This window comes from Petaurus breviceps, unplaced genomic scaffold, assembly GCF_028583685.1.
Source record: "Petaurus breviceps papuanus isolate PSGF00001 unplaced genomic scaffold, PetGlider_PUasm1.0 186, whole genome shotgun sequence".
Taxonomy (NCBI): Eukaryota; Metazoa; Chordata; class Mammalia; order Diprotodontia; family Petauridae; genus Petaurus; species Petaurus breviceps.
The window spans coordinates 32,781,467-32,799,013 of record NW_027185798.1 but is presented as its reverse complement, the minus strand read 5'-3'; the positions used below and the strand labels follow the sequence as shown (position 1 = coordinate 32,799,013).

The 17,547-nt window shown below is 37.0% G+C and overlaps 1 protein-coding gene across 1 annotated transcript in view; it reads right to left on the bottom strand.

Moving 5' to 3' along the window:
- Positions 1-9,093: 9,093 nt before the first annotated feature.
- LOC138162232 (uncharacterized) overlaps positions 9,094-17,547 on the bottom strand; it is a 35,822-nt gene continuing 27,368 nt past the window's right edge. Inside the window, exon 12 of the mRNA XM_069089267.1 lies at positions 9,094-9,235. Within this exon, the coding sequence (XP_068945368.1) occupies positions 9,218-9,235 (18 nt within the window). The 3' untranslated portion in view covers positions 9,094-9,217. The remainder of the gene's footprint in view (positions 9,236-17,547) is intronic.

The following is a 17,547-nucleotide window of genomic DNA, read 5'->3' as shown; positions in this document are numbered from 1 at the left end:
CCTCCTCCTGGGCTAATTTCTATAATTTTAGTCTATGGGATCCTACCTACCTACCCTCAAACTCTTAAAATCCATTCCCACAACATCTAGAGTACGTGTCATGACCATCTTTCATCCCCTTTATCATAAATTCTAGAAAAAAGTGGTCAATTCTCCCTGTCCCATAATTTTTTCCCCAGAAACCAGTCCCTTCATGTTAGGGATAATCAGCTCCAATATAATATTTTCCTTTGTTGGTTTTTCCATCTTTGAAGGATGAAATTATTCTTAAGGCAAGTCAAGAAGTTATTAGCTGCTCTACACAGGCAAGTAAGTGGTTTTGTGCATAGAGTACTAGATTTGGAATCAGGAGGACCTGAGTTCAAAGCCTCAAAGTTATTGAGGGAAAGTGGTAGTGTAATGATCTAGAATTAGCAATGGGAGTAAAAAGGTATGCCAGAATTTCCCCAACAATGGCAAGTACCTTGAGGGCAGGGTCTGGCTTGTTTTGTTGGTATCTCAGTTTCTACCCCATAATACCTACTTAAATTTTCTACCACTACCTCAAGTATGCCAAAAAACATACCCATAATCTCTTCCTCAAAAACTTCCCTATTTTAAGAGAATTTCTTATAGAATAAAAATCCTCTTAGCTACTCAAGCTTGAACTTTTTGCTTTCCTTCCATTTCCTCAATAATTGCCTTGTTCCATTGACTTTTTTTTTTTTTAATTTTTGGTCTGGGCTTGTGGTCTAATTGATTTAAGGAACCTCCTCTATCAAAACAGATCAGCAACTCTTCTTTAATAGATGGTCTTAGAAAATTGTCTGGAGACAAGAGGTTAGTTACATCATTTGGTAGAATCCACAAAGTTTGTGATAGGATTGAAAGTCTTCTGTCCTCCAAAGCCAGTTCTTTGTCCACTACACCAATGTTGTCAAACTCAGAAATGGCAGCTATTCAACTGATTCCTGAGGGCTGCACATTGACTTAGAAAACCACCCATTAACATTATGTTCTATTGTGTTATTTTCATTTTGTTAACATTAACACTTCCCAATGACATTTAATCTGGTTCAGGCCATACCTGGGGCTGTTTGACAACTCTGTATTATACTAAGATGTCTCTCTACCTCAGTAATATTTTCTCCCTCTTTTCTACTCCCATACTGCCTTTATTCAGCTTTTCTTTAGACTGGAGATCATAGATTATCTTTCACTTGGACAATTATAATAGACTCCTCACTGGTGTCCTTATTTCTAGGCTCTTCCCTCTGATTCATCCTCCATACTGCCACCAAGATAGCTTTCAGTACTTTTACCACTGTGGAAACAGAGGTTCATAGACTTGCCAATAGTCATTCAGCTAAAAAGCGTCAGAGCTAGGATTAGAATGGGGATCTAGGACATCAAATCAAGCATTCTTTCCACTATATCATTTTGCCTTTGCATGAAATTCTTCCCAGATATAAGTGATTTCTTCTCCCTTCTTGGATCTCTCATATTATTATCTTGAACCTCTCTCCTGAACTTATCATGATTTATAGTCATTTGTATTTTCCCTCTTCCAATAGTGCAAGCTCCATGAAAGTAGGGACCATGTCCCACCATCTTTGCATTCCCAGCTTCTAGCAGAGGATATTGTACATAGTCTAGGTACTTAACAGATGTTTATTGACTTGCCCTATACACCTTCCAGAGCTGTTGTGAGGATCAAAGGAGAGAAAAGAAAGTACTTTACTGTACATTGTAAAGTGCTAACAAATACAGGAGACTCATGTTCCTGAATATTAATCTTGGCCTTAGATAATTACTAGCTCTGTTAACCTGGGCAAGTCATGTAATTCTGTTTGCCTCAGTTTCCTCATCTGTAAAATGAGCTAGAGAAGGAAATGGCAAACCACTCCAGTATCTTTACCAAGAAAACCCCAAAAGGGGTCACTCATGAAGAGTTAGACAGGACTGAAAAAAATAACTGAACAACAAATATAAGGTACTATTTGTCATTATTATTCAAATGAACTTCAAGCATTTGGTTCATAAATGCACTCCCTCCTCAGAGACCTTTGCATGATACAACGTATTCCTCTTTATTCTCACCTGCTTTAAATTCCTCAATTTTCTGCATTATGTGAAAAATAGCCTATGTTTAAAGATACAGCTAATTAAGAAATTAAATAAAAGGGTTGTTTCAAGCTGGGCAAATACTTCGAAGTCCAAAGATGATAATAAAAGTTAATGATCAGAAGAAGCAGGAACTGCTGAGGATTATCAAAGTTCTCTGTGCCAAAACTTGTTTTCGATATGAGTGGAAAGTGTTGGACTTGGAATCAGAAAGATATGAGTTCAAATACTGCCTTAGATACTAACTAGCTCTGAGACCCCACCCTCCACCTAAGTTACTTCTCTGAACTTTAGTTTCTTCTGTCAAATGGGAAAAATAGCCCGTCTCACAGGATTGTTAGGAGCAAATGAGATATGTATGTGTATATATATATATATATATGTATATATATGTATATGTATGTGTGTATATATCTATATGTATGTATGTACATGTGTGTATGTGTATATATATATAGAACACTTTGCAACATAAATGTGACCTATTGTTCCCTCCCAAACCTGCTCCCACTTTTCCCCAGTTCCTTTTTTGAATGCTTTTATCTGCTTGTGGTTATGAACATTAAAGTTCAGAAAAAATAACGTTCTGTTCTATTACAGTGTTGATGGTTTCTTCTGTTTAATGTTTATTGAATTTGATTTAATTACCTTCAAGTTTTTACCTGTGTCACATTGGAAGATAATAGGACAAGTCATTCTAAGTAGTGCTAGAACTGGATATTGAACTATATAGAATGAGAGCCTGCAAATTCCACCATGTGGGCAGCAAGTAGTTAAGTCCAAGATCATTCAAGGAAAAGAATGGACAGCTAGCTAGTAAAAACTCAGTCAGCCAAGCAGTTCAAGGGTTCAGAAAAGTCAGCCAGTAGCGAACAGGAAGTCAGACACTGGCAAGATTAGGGAGCAAAAAGCTAGGGGAAGGTTCTGGGCAACAACAAGATCATCAAGTCAAAGAATTTGGAAAGCAAAACAGGTTATCCAAGCAAGGGGTTCAGATCCAGGTACTAGCAGCAAGAATGGGACTTGAAATTGAGCTGACTTCGGAGGAAATGGCTTCCTAAACTTCCTAAAACCACATCAAGCTTAATTACCAAAAGCCTAAGTACACAAATGGGGAAAGTGCACTTACTTGGCTGGGGCAGAGCACTGAGGAGACTGGGAACTGGTAGTACCTGAGTACCTTTTTCTTATATACTTGCAAAACCCAACCATTGTTAGATTTATTTAAGCATTTTGTATCTTCGTTGTCAGAATTTTTAAAATGCTTTAGAATAAACTATAATAGCAAATTTGCAATTATTGTAGAAAATTGTTTTTAAACTTAAACCACAAACACGTTTGGGGTCACGGAGAGTTGGACACTGAAATGAATGAACAACAAAAATGTGTCAGATCTAACATTCAACTGAATTCCGCAAACATTCACTGTGTGTACTTTTGTGACCCACAATGGAAGGCTACGTAGTGAACTAGGATGCAGATTAGCAACAATGACTCACATGAAGGGAGGGGTAAAAGAACAATCAGTCAACATTTCTCCAGCCCTCACTGTGTGTCAGGCACGATGCTGAGACATTATCAAGGAAATGTCTGATGAAAAAAATGAAGGCTGGGGCGGCCAGGTGGCTCAGCGAGTAAGAGCACCGGCTCCAGTGTTGGGATGACCTGGAGATCGAATCCCAGGCTCAGATACTTAGCACCCACCGGGAAACATCTGGCCGTGTAACCTTGAGCAAGTTACTTAACCCCAATTGCTTAGGGGTGGCCAGGTGGCTCAGTGAGTAAGAGCACTGGCCCCAGTGTCAGGGTGACCTGGGGATCGAATCCCGGGCTCAGACACTCAGCACCCACCCAGAAACACCTGGCCGTGTAACCTTGAGCAAGTTACTTAACCCCGATTGCTTTAAAAAAAAAAATGAAGGCTAATTGTAATGAGAATGAGGACCAACTGTCCAAGTATTGCACTGGTATCCGTGCAATATTAAAAGATTAAAGGAAAGCACTTAACACATTGCTCTTCAATGAAGGATTTATAGAAGGACATGGACAAGAATTTTAAAGGATGACAAGGTGTGAGTCATGATCTATACTGGTAGATGATATAACCACATCAATGAAATCACAGATTAAAGCATATTAAAGCATGACAACTTTATGGACAATATTAACAATGAAGGTGGCGGCTAGGTGGTGCAGTGAATAGAACACCGGCCATGAAGTCAGGAGGACCTGAGTTCAAATTCAGCCTCAGACACTTAACACTTACTAGCTGTGTGACCTTGGGGCAAATCGCTTAATCCCAATTGCCCTGTTTTCCCCCTTCAAAAAAAAAATTTAAAATGAAGGTCTAAATCTGTAAAACACGCTAAAAATTGTATGTATTTGATTACTACAAAAGATGTAACTGGAAATTGCTTTGGAGGTGGAAAATTTGTCAGGGGAGGAAATATTGACCTATTTGACCCTCTTTCCAAATAAAAATGCTTGTATATTAATAAATTGCCACTGACAGACTTTGACTAAAAAATATAGTATATATTTTAACATGATTCCTAAATCTGACTTTTTCCCTAAGGAAGGAAACAAAACTATGTTTCTTCAGAATTTCTGGAAATGTCTTTCTCTAGCAAAAAACAGGACACTTAATAGTACCTGTTATTTAGAAACACAGGATTTGAGTACACTGAGACATCAATGATAAATATTTGATAGTCATCACAGAAGGGATGGTTAAAGCCGGGCAAATAGAAAGCTCTTCAAGAAATAAAGTATGGAAAGAAAAGGGAAGGGGGCTAAGGACAAGGCCTTAGGGAATCCATGTAGTTGGGGATCAAGAAAAGATAATGAAGAAAAAAGAGAAGTCGGAGAAGTCCAAACCAGAATAATTCTGTTTCTTAGAACCTAAAAGAGAAATCTTCCCCAACCCATCTAGTTTGCATTTATCTTTTTTCTTTAACCCTTATCTGTACCGGTCATTGGGCACTTAATCACATGACTGGCTAAGGACATCTTCTTGTCCTTTTATGATGTTATTTTATTCTTGTATTGCTCTTTAACTTGGTGTGTATTTAGGTTCCTTGTGGTCTTCCTATTTCTTTGCATCCTCAAAGGCATCTACAATGCCATGTAAATGCAAGGTCCTCAATACTATTTTTGCTGAAAATAGAAAGGGACAGTCAGCCATGCCAAGTGCTGCAGAAATGCTCAGCTAGCTGAACACTGCTACTATCATCTCCTTTAGCCACGGGTTTGCCCTAAAACTTCTCTCATTTTAACAGGGAGAGCTAGACTTGATCCCAGTTTGTTAGCATTAAATCCCCTGCCATACAAACACACACACACACACACACATGCACAAGTCCAGCTTCTGATACACAAGAGCTGTGTGTGACTTGGGCAAGGCCCTCAGATAACTAAAATTTACAACTGCAGAGGCCTTGTCATCTGCAGTGGTAACAAGTTGCATCATCCAGGTCACTGTCCCAATCACAAATCCAGACCCCACACACACACACACACACACACACGTCCTTTCTGAATTTAGAGTGGCTGCATTTGCAGAATGTAAGAAAGCAACCAACAATATGAAGTATGCCACGTTTAGACTTTGAGATACTTTGTCTATGAAACGATCAGGTATTCAGCTGAGAAATTATCAGAAGCAATGAACTTGCCTCCTAGACATACTTATGTTCTTTTTCTACAGACATTTATGTGGACAAAGAAAAGTCATTTAAGAGCTAAAGGGAGGAGGCACACTGAACTCTGGAGTTGTTTTGCTTACTTCATACAAAAATCATGCAAAAATATGCTGGATAGCAGCATATTAAGATATTGAGATATTATTGCCCCTTGTACAAGGTTCCAAAGTCAAGAGGATTACAGAAGACAGTGGAGGTCAGGAGATTCCATCAGGGTAGGCCAATAGCTTGTGGGAGAGGGAAAGAACAAGCTGTCTGGCACCAGTACTCCTTAGTGTTAGAAAAGATACAGTGTTTTTGGTCTCAAATCCGAAGTCTGACACATGACTTCCAAAGTGGGACTCCGCAATTGGAGTCAGAGTAGGGCAGGGACTCTAACCTTCACTATTTGTCCTGGCATCCCGAATCTATCCGGTTTTCAGTTCAGCTGCACTGTCGATACCAGGGTGATTATACCACTCACTGTTCCTCTGACTGTGGTGATACTTCAGTCATTTAGAAAGAGTATCCCAAGATTAACAAGCAGAATCAGCATAAAGAATGTATTGTCCTCAAAGATGATGCTGACAAAAATGTCAGCAGAATATGTACCTTGAGATATTTTTATGGTAGTGATGAATTTACCCTGAATCACACATATTGCTTTAGCCTGTTCCCCTTCATTGTTTACTGAGGACCAACCAAGCACTTAGAGCTGGATGACAACTGCCAAGGATTAGGAGTCCATGACCAGGTTAACTGGTCCATATCAAGGATCAAAGCTATAATCTTGGTTTTACTGGTCCCATGCTACAATTAGGCTAATTACAGATAAATGCAAAGCAAATGGTTCTTCAATTATTTGATGTTATATGCAATACAGTATCAAAAGTTCTTTGACAAGTTTCTAACAGCTAAAGGATTACATGACCCTATACTCCTTAGTGAGTAATATTGATTTTCTTATGGCAAAAACGAACAAAAAAGCTTGTAGTCATCTACCTTCATAAAAGCTTAAAAGGCATGAGTGAATGTTTTACCAATCCCCTTTCAACAAGGAATGAGACCTGCCCTAAGAAGACTAGAAAATTGACAAGTATCTTCAGTGATAATTGTCCTCCCTAAGTACCCATCATCTTAGTCCTGCTCTTCCTGCCTCAATTTTCTTGAATCGTCCTTAATGACTAAATATTTTATTATTTATTATTGAAATATACTCTATTTCATTCCTTCAGGGCCAAGATATCAATTAGCTAAAATGGTCAATTAATTCATGCTAAAAGCTTACAGGGTCCTTCTACTAACTTTCTGAGGATAGACATCTTTCTCCTGTCTTTTATATCAAACTCATCAGTACTAGAAATGATAGAGAAGTGAAAAGGCATATTTTTTTGTTGAGGAGGTGAGGCTGGTCATGCCCCTTTAAAGTACAGCTGACTTCAACATAGCACCTGACTCTGATCAAGAGAGATATACTTCTATGCCCCAAAGAACTTGCCAGCAGAAAATTAAAAGGAGCAAAATAAGGACATAGTTTTCCCCACCATTCTTTTCCATCGTATAGAGATGTGATTATTATTAATACATGCCTCACATTTACATAGAATTTTAACTTTTCAAAGCATTTCACAATAACCCTGTGAGATGGGCACAGAAGATATTATCCTCAGTTGACAGGTGAGAAAGCTAAGGCATATACATAATTAATAGGCACATGCAAAAATAATTTGCATTTTCATTACAATTGGCATTAGACTAAGACATTAGTTGTCTCTACATTCCAACTGTTTTGTGTTTCTGATGTAGATAAATGCTCAATCAAGCCCATAGCTCTTACTGGCGTTGGGCATACACTGACTGCTCTGGGAGTAGTGATAGCAAAAAACTTATCCTCGTTCAGCAAGTCTGCTCTTGCTCTCCAGCTGACAGAGCTAGTTTTAAATAAAACAATCATTTCTGAAAACTTTCTAAGCAGCACATCTCTCTGGCTAATAGCAGAATAGTACTCTATGTCAGAACAGTCTAGAAATATGTTTCCCCAGTGCCTGAATAAAAAGGCCTGGATTTATTTGAACAAGCTGTTTGTGACACCAAAAATAAATGAGTAGATATATAGCCATTATTTCTCATTGTAAAACAGTTTTTAACTCATCTAACAGTACATTTATGAGACTTCTAGATTCATTTTCTGCAGTTCATACTCATATTCTGCTGAGTCTAGATGTGAATGCTAATAAATCAATCACGGGGCGGGGGGGAGGGAGGGGAGGCAGGTAGCACAGCGAGTAAGAGCACCAGCCCCAGAGTCTGGATGACCTGGGATCGAATCCGGGCTCACTTAGCACCCACCCAGAAACACCTGGCTGTGTAACCTTGAGCAAGTTACTTAACCCCAATTGCTTTTTAAAAATAAATAAATAAATCGCCTAAGTACCAAGGCCTTTGACATTTATTTTTTAATAGCAAGAAATAATAAAACATATTGATCTCTTTTTTACTTATTTGGTTCAAGTATCTTGTATTTTATAGAGGCACATTTATGAATATTTTCTTATTGTAAAAAAAATTATAAAATTTCACTGTTGTTCAAGATATATATCATGTTGCTCTAACCAGATGATCCAGAGATTTTCTACAAAGTGATACAAACTAGCTGTTAAGCCTAGATGAAGTGCCCACTAAATTACAGATATTAGGGTACTATTTAGTGATAAGGAGTGGACCTGTGCACTCAGTGATTTTGGAATTCCAAAAAAAAGAAGCTCATTCTACCAGAGCAAGTTGGTACTTTCTCTGCAACTTCATCTTTTATTTTTTTAAGCAATTGGGGTTAAGTAACTTGCTCAAGGTTACACGGCCAGTTATTTCTGGGTGTGGTGCTAAGTATCTGAGCCCGGATTCGATCCCCAGGTCATCCCAACACTGGGGCCGGTGCTCTTACTTGCTGAGCCACCTGGCCGCCCCCACAACTTCATCTTAAAGAGTCCCTAGAAGGGGCAGCTAAGTGGCACAGTGGATAGAACACTGTTTCTGAAGTCAGGAAGACCTAAGTTCAAATCCTGCCTCAGACACTTACTAGCTTCATGACCCTAGGCAAGTCACTTAACCCCTATTACCTCCAAAAAAAAAAAGTTTCTTAGAATACTTACCCTGGGTCAGTATTAGAGGTAGGTATCAGATCAGAGGCAGGACTTTAATTCAAATCTTCCTGGATCTAAGGTCAGTTTTCTGTCCACTATACAACACTGCCAATCAATATCTTAAGAGCTACTCCCTAGAAATATTTAACCAAAATCACACTAACTTGAAAGAACGGAGATAACATGTCTTTTTAATTCATTCATAGAATTGAGTAATTCAATGAGAAGACAAACTTGAAACAACATAAAACAATCTGTTGTCCAGGACTTTAAAAATAATAGTTAGCTGCTTTTCTATTGTTCATATTCATCCTATAAAAGACAAAACATAATAATTAGGCATACAGGAAGTAAAATTAACTACATTCAATCATATTAAAAAAAGTCACCCAGCATTAGATTCATCCAATCTGACATTAATTCTCAACATGATACAGTGGAAAAGAAAACTGATTCGAGTTGGAGGACCTAGATGCAAATCTCACTTCTGTGTGTCCTCAGGTAAATCACTTAACTTCTATGGACCTCAATTTCCTCATCTGTAAAATGAGAGGACAGGGCTAGATGGCTCCTGTGAACACTTCTAATTATAATCTCTGACACTGGCATTAAGAGATACTGAGGGGGAAAACTGCTGGCTGCCCTTAACATCAACCATAAAAGCTAAAAAATATGACCTAGTCTTTCTGACAGAAGCTGTTTGTCTATCTTCTTTCTAAATATCAAATCCCCAAACTCTTGCTATCGGTACTTAATTCATATCCCCTCTCACACTCTATGTTCCAGTCAAACAAGACCACTCAGTGGTTCCCATCCATGCCCAAGACACTTTCCCTGCCTTTGCTCAAGTTGTTACCTATGCCTTCTCATCTCCATCTGCATCTCTGAATTAGTTTCTAAATGGCTTTATTTTTTAAAAATTATTTTTTACAAGCAGTTGTCTCTCTCTACTGCCTCCTATAATAGAACAAAAAATTTTTTTAAAACCTTCAATAAATAGGTTTTAAATAAATTTGTTCTTCAAAACAAATACCCACATTGTGCATGTTCAAATATTCATCCCCAGTCTGTCAGGACATGGGTGGCATGATTCATTCTCAGTCCTCCGGACTTCTTCCTCTGACACTCTTCATATAATTTCTTATGGTACAATAATAGCTCATTAAATTTATATACCACAATTTGCTTAGCCATTCCCCAGTAGGCAGGCAACCCCTTAGTTTCCAGTTTGGGGATACTATGAAAAGAGTTGCTACAAATGTTTGTATATGAGTCTTCCCCCTTTTTCTTTGATCTCTTTGTGGTATTGGCCTAGTAATGGTATAGTTGGATCAAAGAGCATGCCTAGTTTGGTAACTTTGGGGTCATTATCCTAAACTCTTTTCCAGAACGGTTTAAACAATTCGCTGATCTACTGACAATTCATTGGTGCCTGTTTTCCTACAGCCCTTCCAACATGTAATTTTTCTCATCATCTTTGTCAGGCTGAATAAAAAAAAAATATTTTTCCCAGTTAGGTTTTCCTTTTTAATTTTAACTGCATTTGATTTGTTTATGCAAAATCTTTTCAATAGTATATAATCAGAATTGCCTATATTTCTGTGATCCTCTCACTTGTTCAGTCATAACCTCTTTCTCTGTCTATAGATCTGAAAGGTAAATTCTTCCATGATCCTCAAATTTGTGATTTATCTTTATATCTAAGCCATGTATCAGTAATATACACTGCCAGATATTGACTTATACCTAGTTTTTGCCATACTGCTTCCTAGTTTTGCTTTCCAGTTTTCCAAATAGATTTTGTCAAATTGTGAGTCCTCTTCTCAATAACTGGGGTCTTTGAATTTATTCAATACCATGTTATTAAGTTTGTTTGCTATGGTATGTTATGTATACAATCAGTTCCACTGAATGACATATCTTTAAATCAGTACTAAATTGTTATTACTGCTTTGTAGATCTGGCACTGCTATACTCCCTTTCTTGCCACTTTTAAAAAATTATTATCCTTGCAATTCTTGGCCTTTTGTTCTACCATTCGTTGTTCAGTCACATCTAACTCTTTGTGACCCCATTTGGGTTTTCTTGGCAAAGATACTGACATATATTTTCTTCTTCAGCTCATTTCACTGATGAGGAAACCGAAGCAAACAGAATTAAGTGACTTGGTCACTGCAGCTAATGTCTGAAATCAGATTTGAACTCAGGAAGATGAGTGTTCCTGATTGCTAGCCCAGTGCTTTATCTACCATGTCACCTAACTGTCCTCAGTCCACCACACAAATTTCATTATTATTTTTTCTAACTCTGTAAAATAACTCTTTGGTAAAGCACTAATTAAATTTAGATAGCACAATCATTTCTATTATATTGGCTCAACCTATCCATGTGCTATTCCTATTTCTCAAATTATTTTGTTCTGCAATAATTTCTGTAGGGTTTTGTAGTTGGATTCATTATGGTTCCTGGACATATCTGGGTATTTACATTCCAAAGTAATTTATATTGTTTGTTATTATTTTGAATGGAATTCCTCTTTTTAGCTCTTCCTGCTATTGTTGGAAATATATGGGAATTTTGATAATTTGCATAGATTTTTATACCGCAATTTTATATAGGAATTTTGATAATTTGCATAGATGTATTTTTTATACTGCAATTTTGCTGGTTATTGTTTGAATTAGCTTTTAGTTGACTCTTTAGTGATTTTCCCCCCTTTTTCCTTATGCTTACTACTTCAATTTCCTTTTCCTATCTTATTGCTATCATTAACATTTATAGGACTATGTTAAATAGCAGTGGTGACAATCAGCATCCTTTCTTTACCCCCAATCTTATGGAAACAGTCCAGACTTTTCTATATTACATATGTTTGTTCTTGGTTTTAGATGGACATTATTTACTATATTAAGTTAAGAACTATTTCTATACTTTATAGTGTTTTTAACATGAATGGGTATTGAGTCATGTCAAAGGACTCTTCCATCTCTGCTAAAATAGTAATATGGTTTTTATTATATTAATGACATGATTTACATTTATATTAATTATTCTTCATTACATTAAACCAACCCTGCCTTCTTGAAATAAATCCAACCTAGTCTTAATGTATAATCTGTCTTATATGTAATCAAATTGCTAGTATTTTATTTAAAATTTTTGCATTGGTGTTCACTAGGGATATTTATTGGTCTATGGTTTTCTTTTACTTTGTCTCTCTGGTTTCAGTATCAAAAACCACATTTGCATCACAGAAATAGATTGGAAGGGTGCCTTTATCTCCTATTATTGCAAATAGTTTTTATAATAATGGAATTCATTGTTTTTTAGATGTTTGGTAGAATTCACTTGTAAATCTATCTGGTCTTAGAATTTATTTTCTTTGGGTATTCATGTATGGCTTGTTCAATTGCTTTTTTTCTGAAACTAGGTTATTTAAACAGTGCATTTCTTGTTAGTCTTATCTAGATTAATAAATTTTATATTTTTATAAATGTTCATTTTCTCTAAATGATTGGTTTTGTTATCATATAACTGGAAAAATTAGTCTCTGATTAATTTCCTTCACTTCTCCTTCAGTATGCTCCTTTTTCTTTTTGATGTATTTTGGTTTTCTGATTTTTTTTTTTTTGCAAACTAGGTGATTATTTTTTAACAGTTTTTTTTCCTTTAAAAATTGCTCATTTTCATTTATCATTTCATTTTAATCTCTTAATTTTCAGAATTTCTAAATTATTGCTTAATTAGGGGATTATTTAAGTTTTTTAAGTTGAATGCCCAATTAATTGATTTATTTCTTTCATTGATTAAAGCACTTAGAGATACAACTTTTTTCCCTGAGATGCTTTAGTTGTATCCCGTAAGCCTTAGGGCCTAAGGTTTTTCAGGCGGTCTTATAATTATTAAATTCTTTGATGAAATTTTCTATTTTTTCTATAGCTTGTTCTTTAAACCAACAATTTTTTAAAATTGTCATTTAATTTCCAATTATTTTTTAATCTTTTCCTCAAGGGCCCCTAAAATTACCATAATTTTTATTGCATTGTATCAGTAAATTACATATTTTGTATTTTTACTTTTCTGCAAATTATGAGGATTTTATGCCCCCAATATATGGTCAGTTATTGTAAAGGTGCCATATCCAACTGAAAAGTACACAAATTCACTTCTAATAATAATCAATAATCCCCAGGGATATATCACCTCTAATTTTTCTTAAGTTCTATTCAGGGCTTAAATTTCTTTCTTATCTTTTGGTTAAATTTGTCTAGATCTGCAAAGGGTATACTGAGATTCCCCACTATTATAGATTTACTATTTCTCCCTCCAATTAATTTTTCCTTAAGTGTTTGGATGCTAGCTATATGGTGCATATAAAGTAAGTACTGATATTGTTTTGTTATCTATGGCACCTTTAAGTACAATGTAATCATTCTGCTTACCTCTTTTTAAATGACTTTTTACTGTAGCCTTATGTGAACTCATAATTAAACTCGCTGTTTTGAGTCCAGCTGAAGCATAATTTTGCTCCAGCCCCTCATTTTAATTCTATGTGAATCTTTATGTTTAAAGTATATTTCTTAAAAGCAACATATTGCTGCATTCTGTTTTCTAAACCATTCTATCTCCTTTTTTTTAATGGTTGAATTCATCCCATCAACATTCATGGTTTTGAGGGATTATTGCGTATTTCCCTCCATGATGACCTTCTGTACTTCTTCTTCTCTGCTCCCACCCCTCTACTTACAAAGAAGCAGGTAGTAGAAGGGAAAGAATTTGCCTGACACGAGTTCTACACATAAAGCATACTGTTTCTGCTCTCTTGTAGTTTTTCTCTTCCTCTTGCCCCATCTCTAATCCCAAATTTTTATTCTTTATTTCCTTTCAATTTTTGCTTCCAGATATTCCAATAATTCTTAAGATTCTCTCTTCTTGAACTATTTTCCAGGTCAGTTTTACTATTAAAACTTATTATTTTCTTCTGGTTTTTTTTTTTTCAGTGCTGTGATTTTGTTTTAATATTCCTTGATGTCCCATTCTCAGGATGTTCAGTTATTGGCTCAAGTTTTCTTCTTCTCTTCTAAGCTCTCAGTTTTTCTTGACATAGTTCCCCTTAGCCATCCCATTTTATATCTTTCATTTCATTCTTCCAATAGTTCTTATAGTCCTTGTGGCCAGGATGTCTTTTCTCCCAGGATTAACCTGAATTTGTTGGGGGTCACTTTCTTCCATGGTATTTTACCCCATGGATATCTCTCAGTCTAAGGCTGAGACCCAGACTCTAAGGTATTTCCTTATCATGTTCAATGTGTTCCATAGTTTGCTTACCTGTGGTTGGGTCAGGCTCCACTCCTGCACCCCTAGAACAGAGGGTAGATCCTGACTGGTCCCAAGTTTTATAGCCAAGAATAGGTCCCTCCTTCAAGGGCCTCTAAGGCTGTTGTGAACTATACTCTTCTTAGGCTGTCCCTCATGCCACAGGGGTCTGAGGCCACCTGCTGTACTCGGTTCTGAGGTTGCCTCCTGTTGCTGAGCTCAGGGTTTCAGGGTATAGAACCTTTCTCCTGCCACTGTTATCTGGGTCATGCTGGACCTCTCCAGGTGCCCAAGGATTGCACCATGCTTTGGACTTGTCTACTTCATGGTTCCTGCTGGATTCCAGTGGTCATTCTGTACACCGTGTGCTGAATAGAAGAGTCTAGAAGGAATTATCCTTATTTTGCTAGTTAATGCTGCATTTTTAGGTTTTATTGGAGTGGGAGAGAGGAGGGATTTGGCCTCTTCCAGGTCCTGTTATGCTGTGCCATATTCCCACAACCCCTACTTCTGAATTCCTAACCACCTCCAATGTACTGCCTCTTTAAAGCTTTCTCTGATCATTCTAGAATATGACCTTTCACCTGTATTCTCACATAATACCTTGATACATACTTATCACATTAAAATAGTATATGTATTTATCATATAAATATGCTTGTCATAAATTTTATTTTATATGTATGTATATACATATACATATATATTTATATAGCTATTTGAAACATAATCCTAGTTAACTAAGTTCCATAAGGTTTGAATGGCTATAATGATGAGAATTTATCTAAATTTTCTTTTCCCCCAAATGCCTAGTATACAGGCTTGTGTACATAGCAAACATTATGTCTGAAAATCATTATATCATGAGCACTTAGAAAAGAAAGTGGTGAACACTAAGAATTGGCATGGGTTTACTAAATGTAATTCATAACAAAACTAACCAAATTTTCTTTTTTGGTGAAGCTATTAGGCTGGTAGGTAAATAGAATAATATAAATAGTGTATGTTGATTTCACCAAGGCATTTAACAAAGTCTCTTATGTAGCCCTGTGAATATGATAGAGAAATGTTGGTGAGAGTACAGTCAAAGGGATTTTTTATAACATCCTTACAGATATGATGTACAAATATGAGTGGAATGAAAGTCAGTCAATTAACACTCACTAACTACCTGCTATTTGTGAGGCAATGTGCTAAGGGCTGAAAGGGAAAAAAAAAACAGTCCTCATTCTCATGGAATTGACAGTCTAATGTCTAATGTCTACAACCATGTATGGCAAGATAAATTTAGGGTAGTCTCAGAAGGAAGGCAGTAAAATTAAGAACTGGGAAAGGCTAAGCAGATCTGAAAGTCATCTGCATAGAGGTGGTAATTGAATAGAAATCACCCAGTGAAATAGTATAGAGGTAGAAGAGAAGAGAGCCCAGGAGTCTTAGGGACCCTCATTATTATTGGGCATGACATGGATAAAGATTCAGCAAAGAAGTCAGAAAAGGAGCAGTCAGAGAGATAGGAAGAGAACCAGTTAAGAGTAGTGTCACAAAAATCTAGAATGAGGAAAGTAGAGAGGAAGATGATGAACAGTGTTCAAAGCTGGAGAAGTCAAGGATGGAAATTGAAAAAGGGTAATTAGAATGGGCACTTAGGAGATTAATATCCTTGGCCTTGGCTGAAGGATATCAGAACACTCTAGATGGTCAAGTAAAAAGGAAAGAAGGTGGAGGCATCTGCTGTAAACTACTTTCTTAAGGAGTTTAGAGAGGACATATATAGAATGATAGTTAGAGATGGTTCATTTGAGGGTTTTTTAAGGATGGAAGAATCATGGGTATATTTGCAGGCAGTAGGGAAGAAGCCAATTAACAGAGATAGATGGAAGATTAGGGATGATAGAGGGGGTAATCTGGATGAGACAGGATGGAATAGAATCACTTGTGCATGTAGGGGGTTTGCAAACTTAGCTACTTCTTATGAGAAACAGAGATGAAGGAGAAAATAGTGGCAGAAGGTATCAGAGTGATATGAGATGAGGAACAGGGGAGAAAAGGAAGATCTCTGCAAATGACGAAATTTTTTTTAGTGAAATATGAGGCAAAGTTCTCAACTAAAGGTGGACAATTGGGAGTTTTGAGAGTTTAGATTCAATAATTTTCAGTCACATCAACTCTTTGTTACCCCATTTGGGGTTTTCTTGGCAAAGATACTGGTTTGCCATTTCCTTCCCCAGTTCATTAACAGATGAGGAAACTGAGGCATACAGGGTTAAGTGACTTGCTCAGGGTCACAGAGCTAGTAAGTGTCTAAGGCTGGATTTGAACTCAAAATGAGGACTCATTTCTGACTCCAGGTCCAGCACTCTATCCACTGCTCTACCTAGCAGGGTTTGGAAAAGCGAATTGATTAGGGAGGTATAAAATGATTGCCTTGCCACAGTGAGGGCCCAGATGAGATTATATAACATAAACTGATAGTGGACCCAGTCAGCAGGGTTTTGTGATTTTCTCCAACTTTTTATTTTAAGCACTATATAAGTAGGAAGGGACTCAAGATTAGAGGATTATCAAGTGTAGTCAGTGCAAGGGTACCATGGGGTAGAGATAAAGAAGACAGTTTGGGTGACAAGGCAGGAGGAGAGGTGAAATGCAAACAAATTATATCAGATAAAAGAACTTCAGAGTTCATGAATACAGACATGGAACACTTGTAGGTGATGGGAAGATCAAGAGAATGACCATCTCTATGTGAAGCTGTGGTGGGGCAGAGGAGTAGCAGGTTGTGTGAAATTAGAAAACTGAGGAATTGGGAGGTTAGGGCATTTGATGGAGTGTCGATATATGCACAGTAAATTCCCTAGTCTTGAGGACAGGTATCAAGGAGAAGAGACCATGAGCCTTCCTTCCTTCTTTGAGGAGGGAAGGAGTGTCCAGAAGAATATAGACTATAGCTTCCAGAATCTTGACACATCTCAGTGATACAAATGAATCTCAGTGGAGAAATTATTGAGTGATAGAGGTAAAGGAAGGGCCTGGAAGTGGCAGTGGGAAAAACAAGGAGTAATTCACCTCCCCTGCCTCTAGTAGGTTGGCAATGAGGGGTAGGAGCCATATATGAGGGAAAATGATTAACAATGCTAGGAGGGATAGCTGTGTCCTCAGAAGAAAGCCTGGTCTTAGGGTGTACAATAAGATGGAGGGACAGAGAAAGGAAAAAAACGTTTAAGATAAAATTTAGTTTGTCACCTAATATGCAGGCCTTCCAGAGAGTACAGAAGAAGGGTTAGTTAGGTGGCTTTCGAGCTGGAGGATTG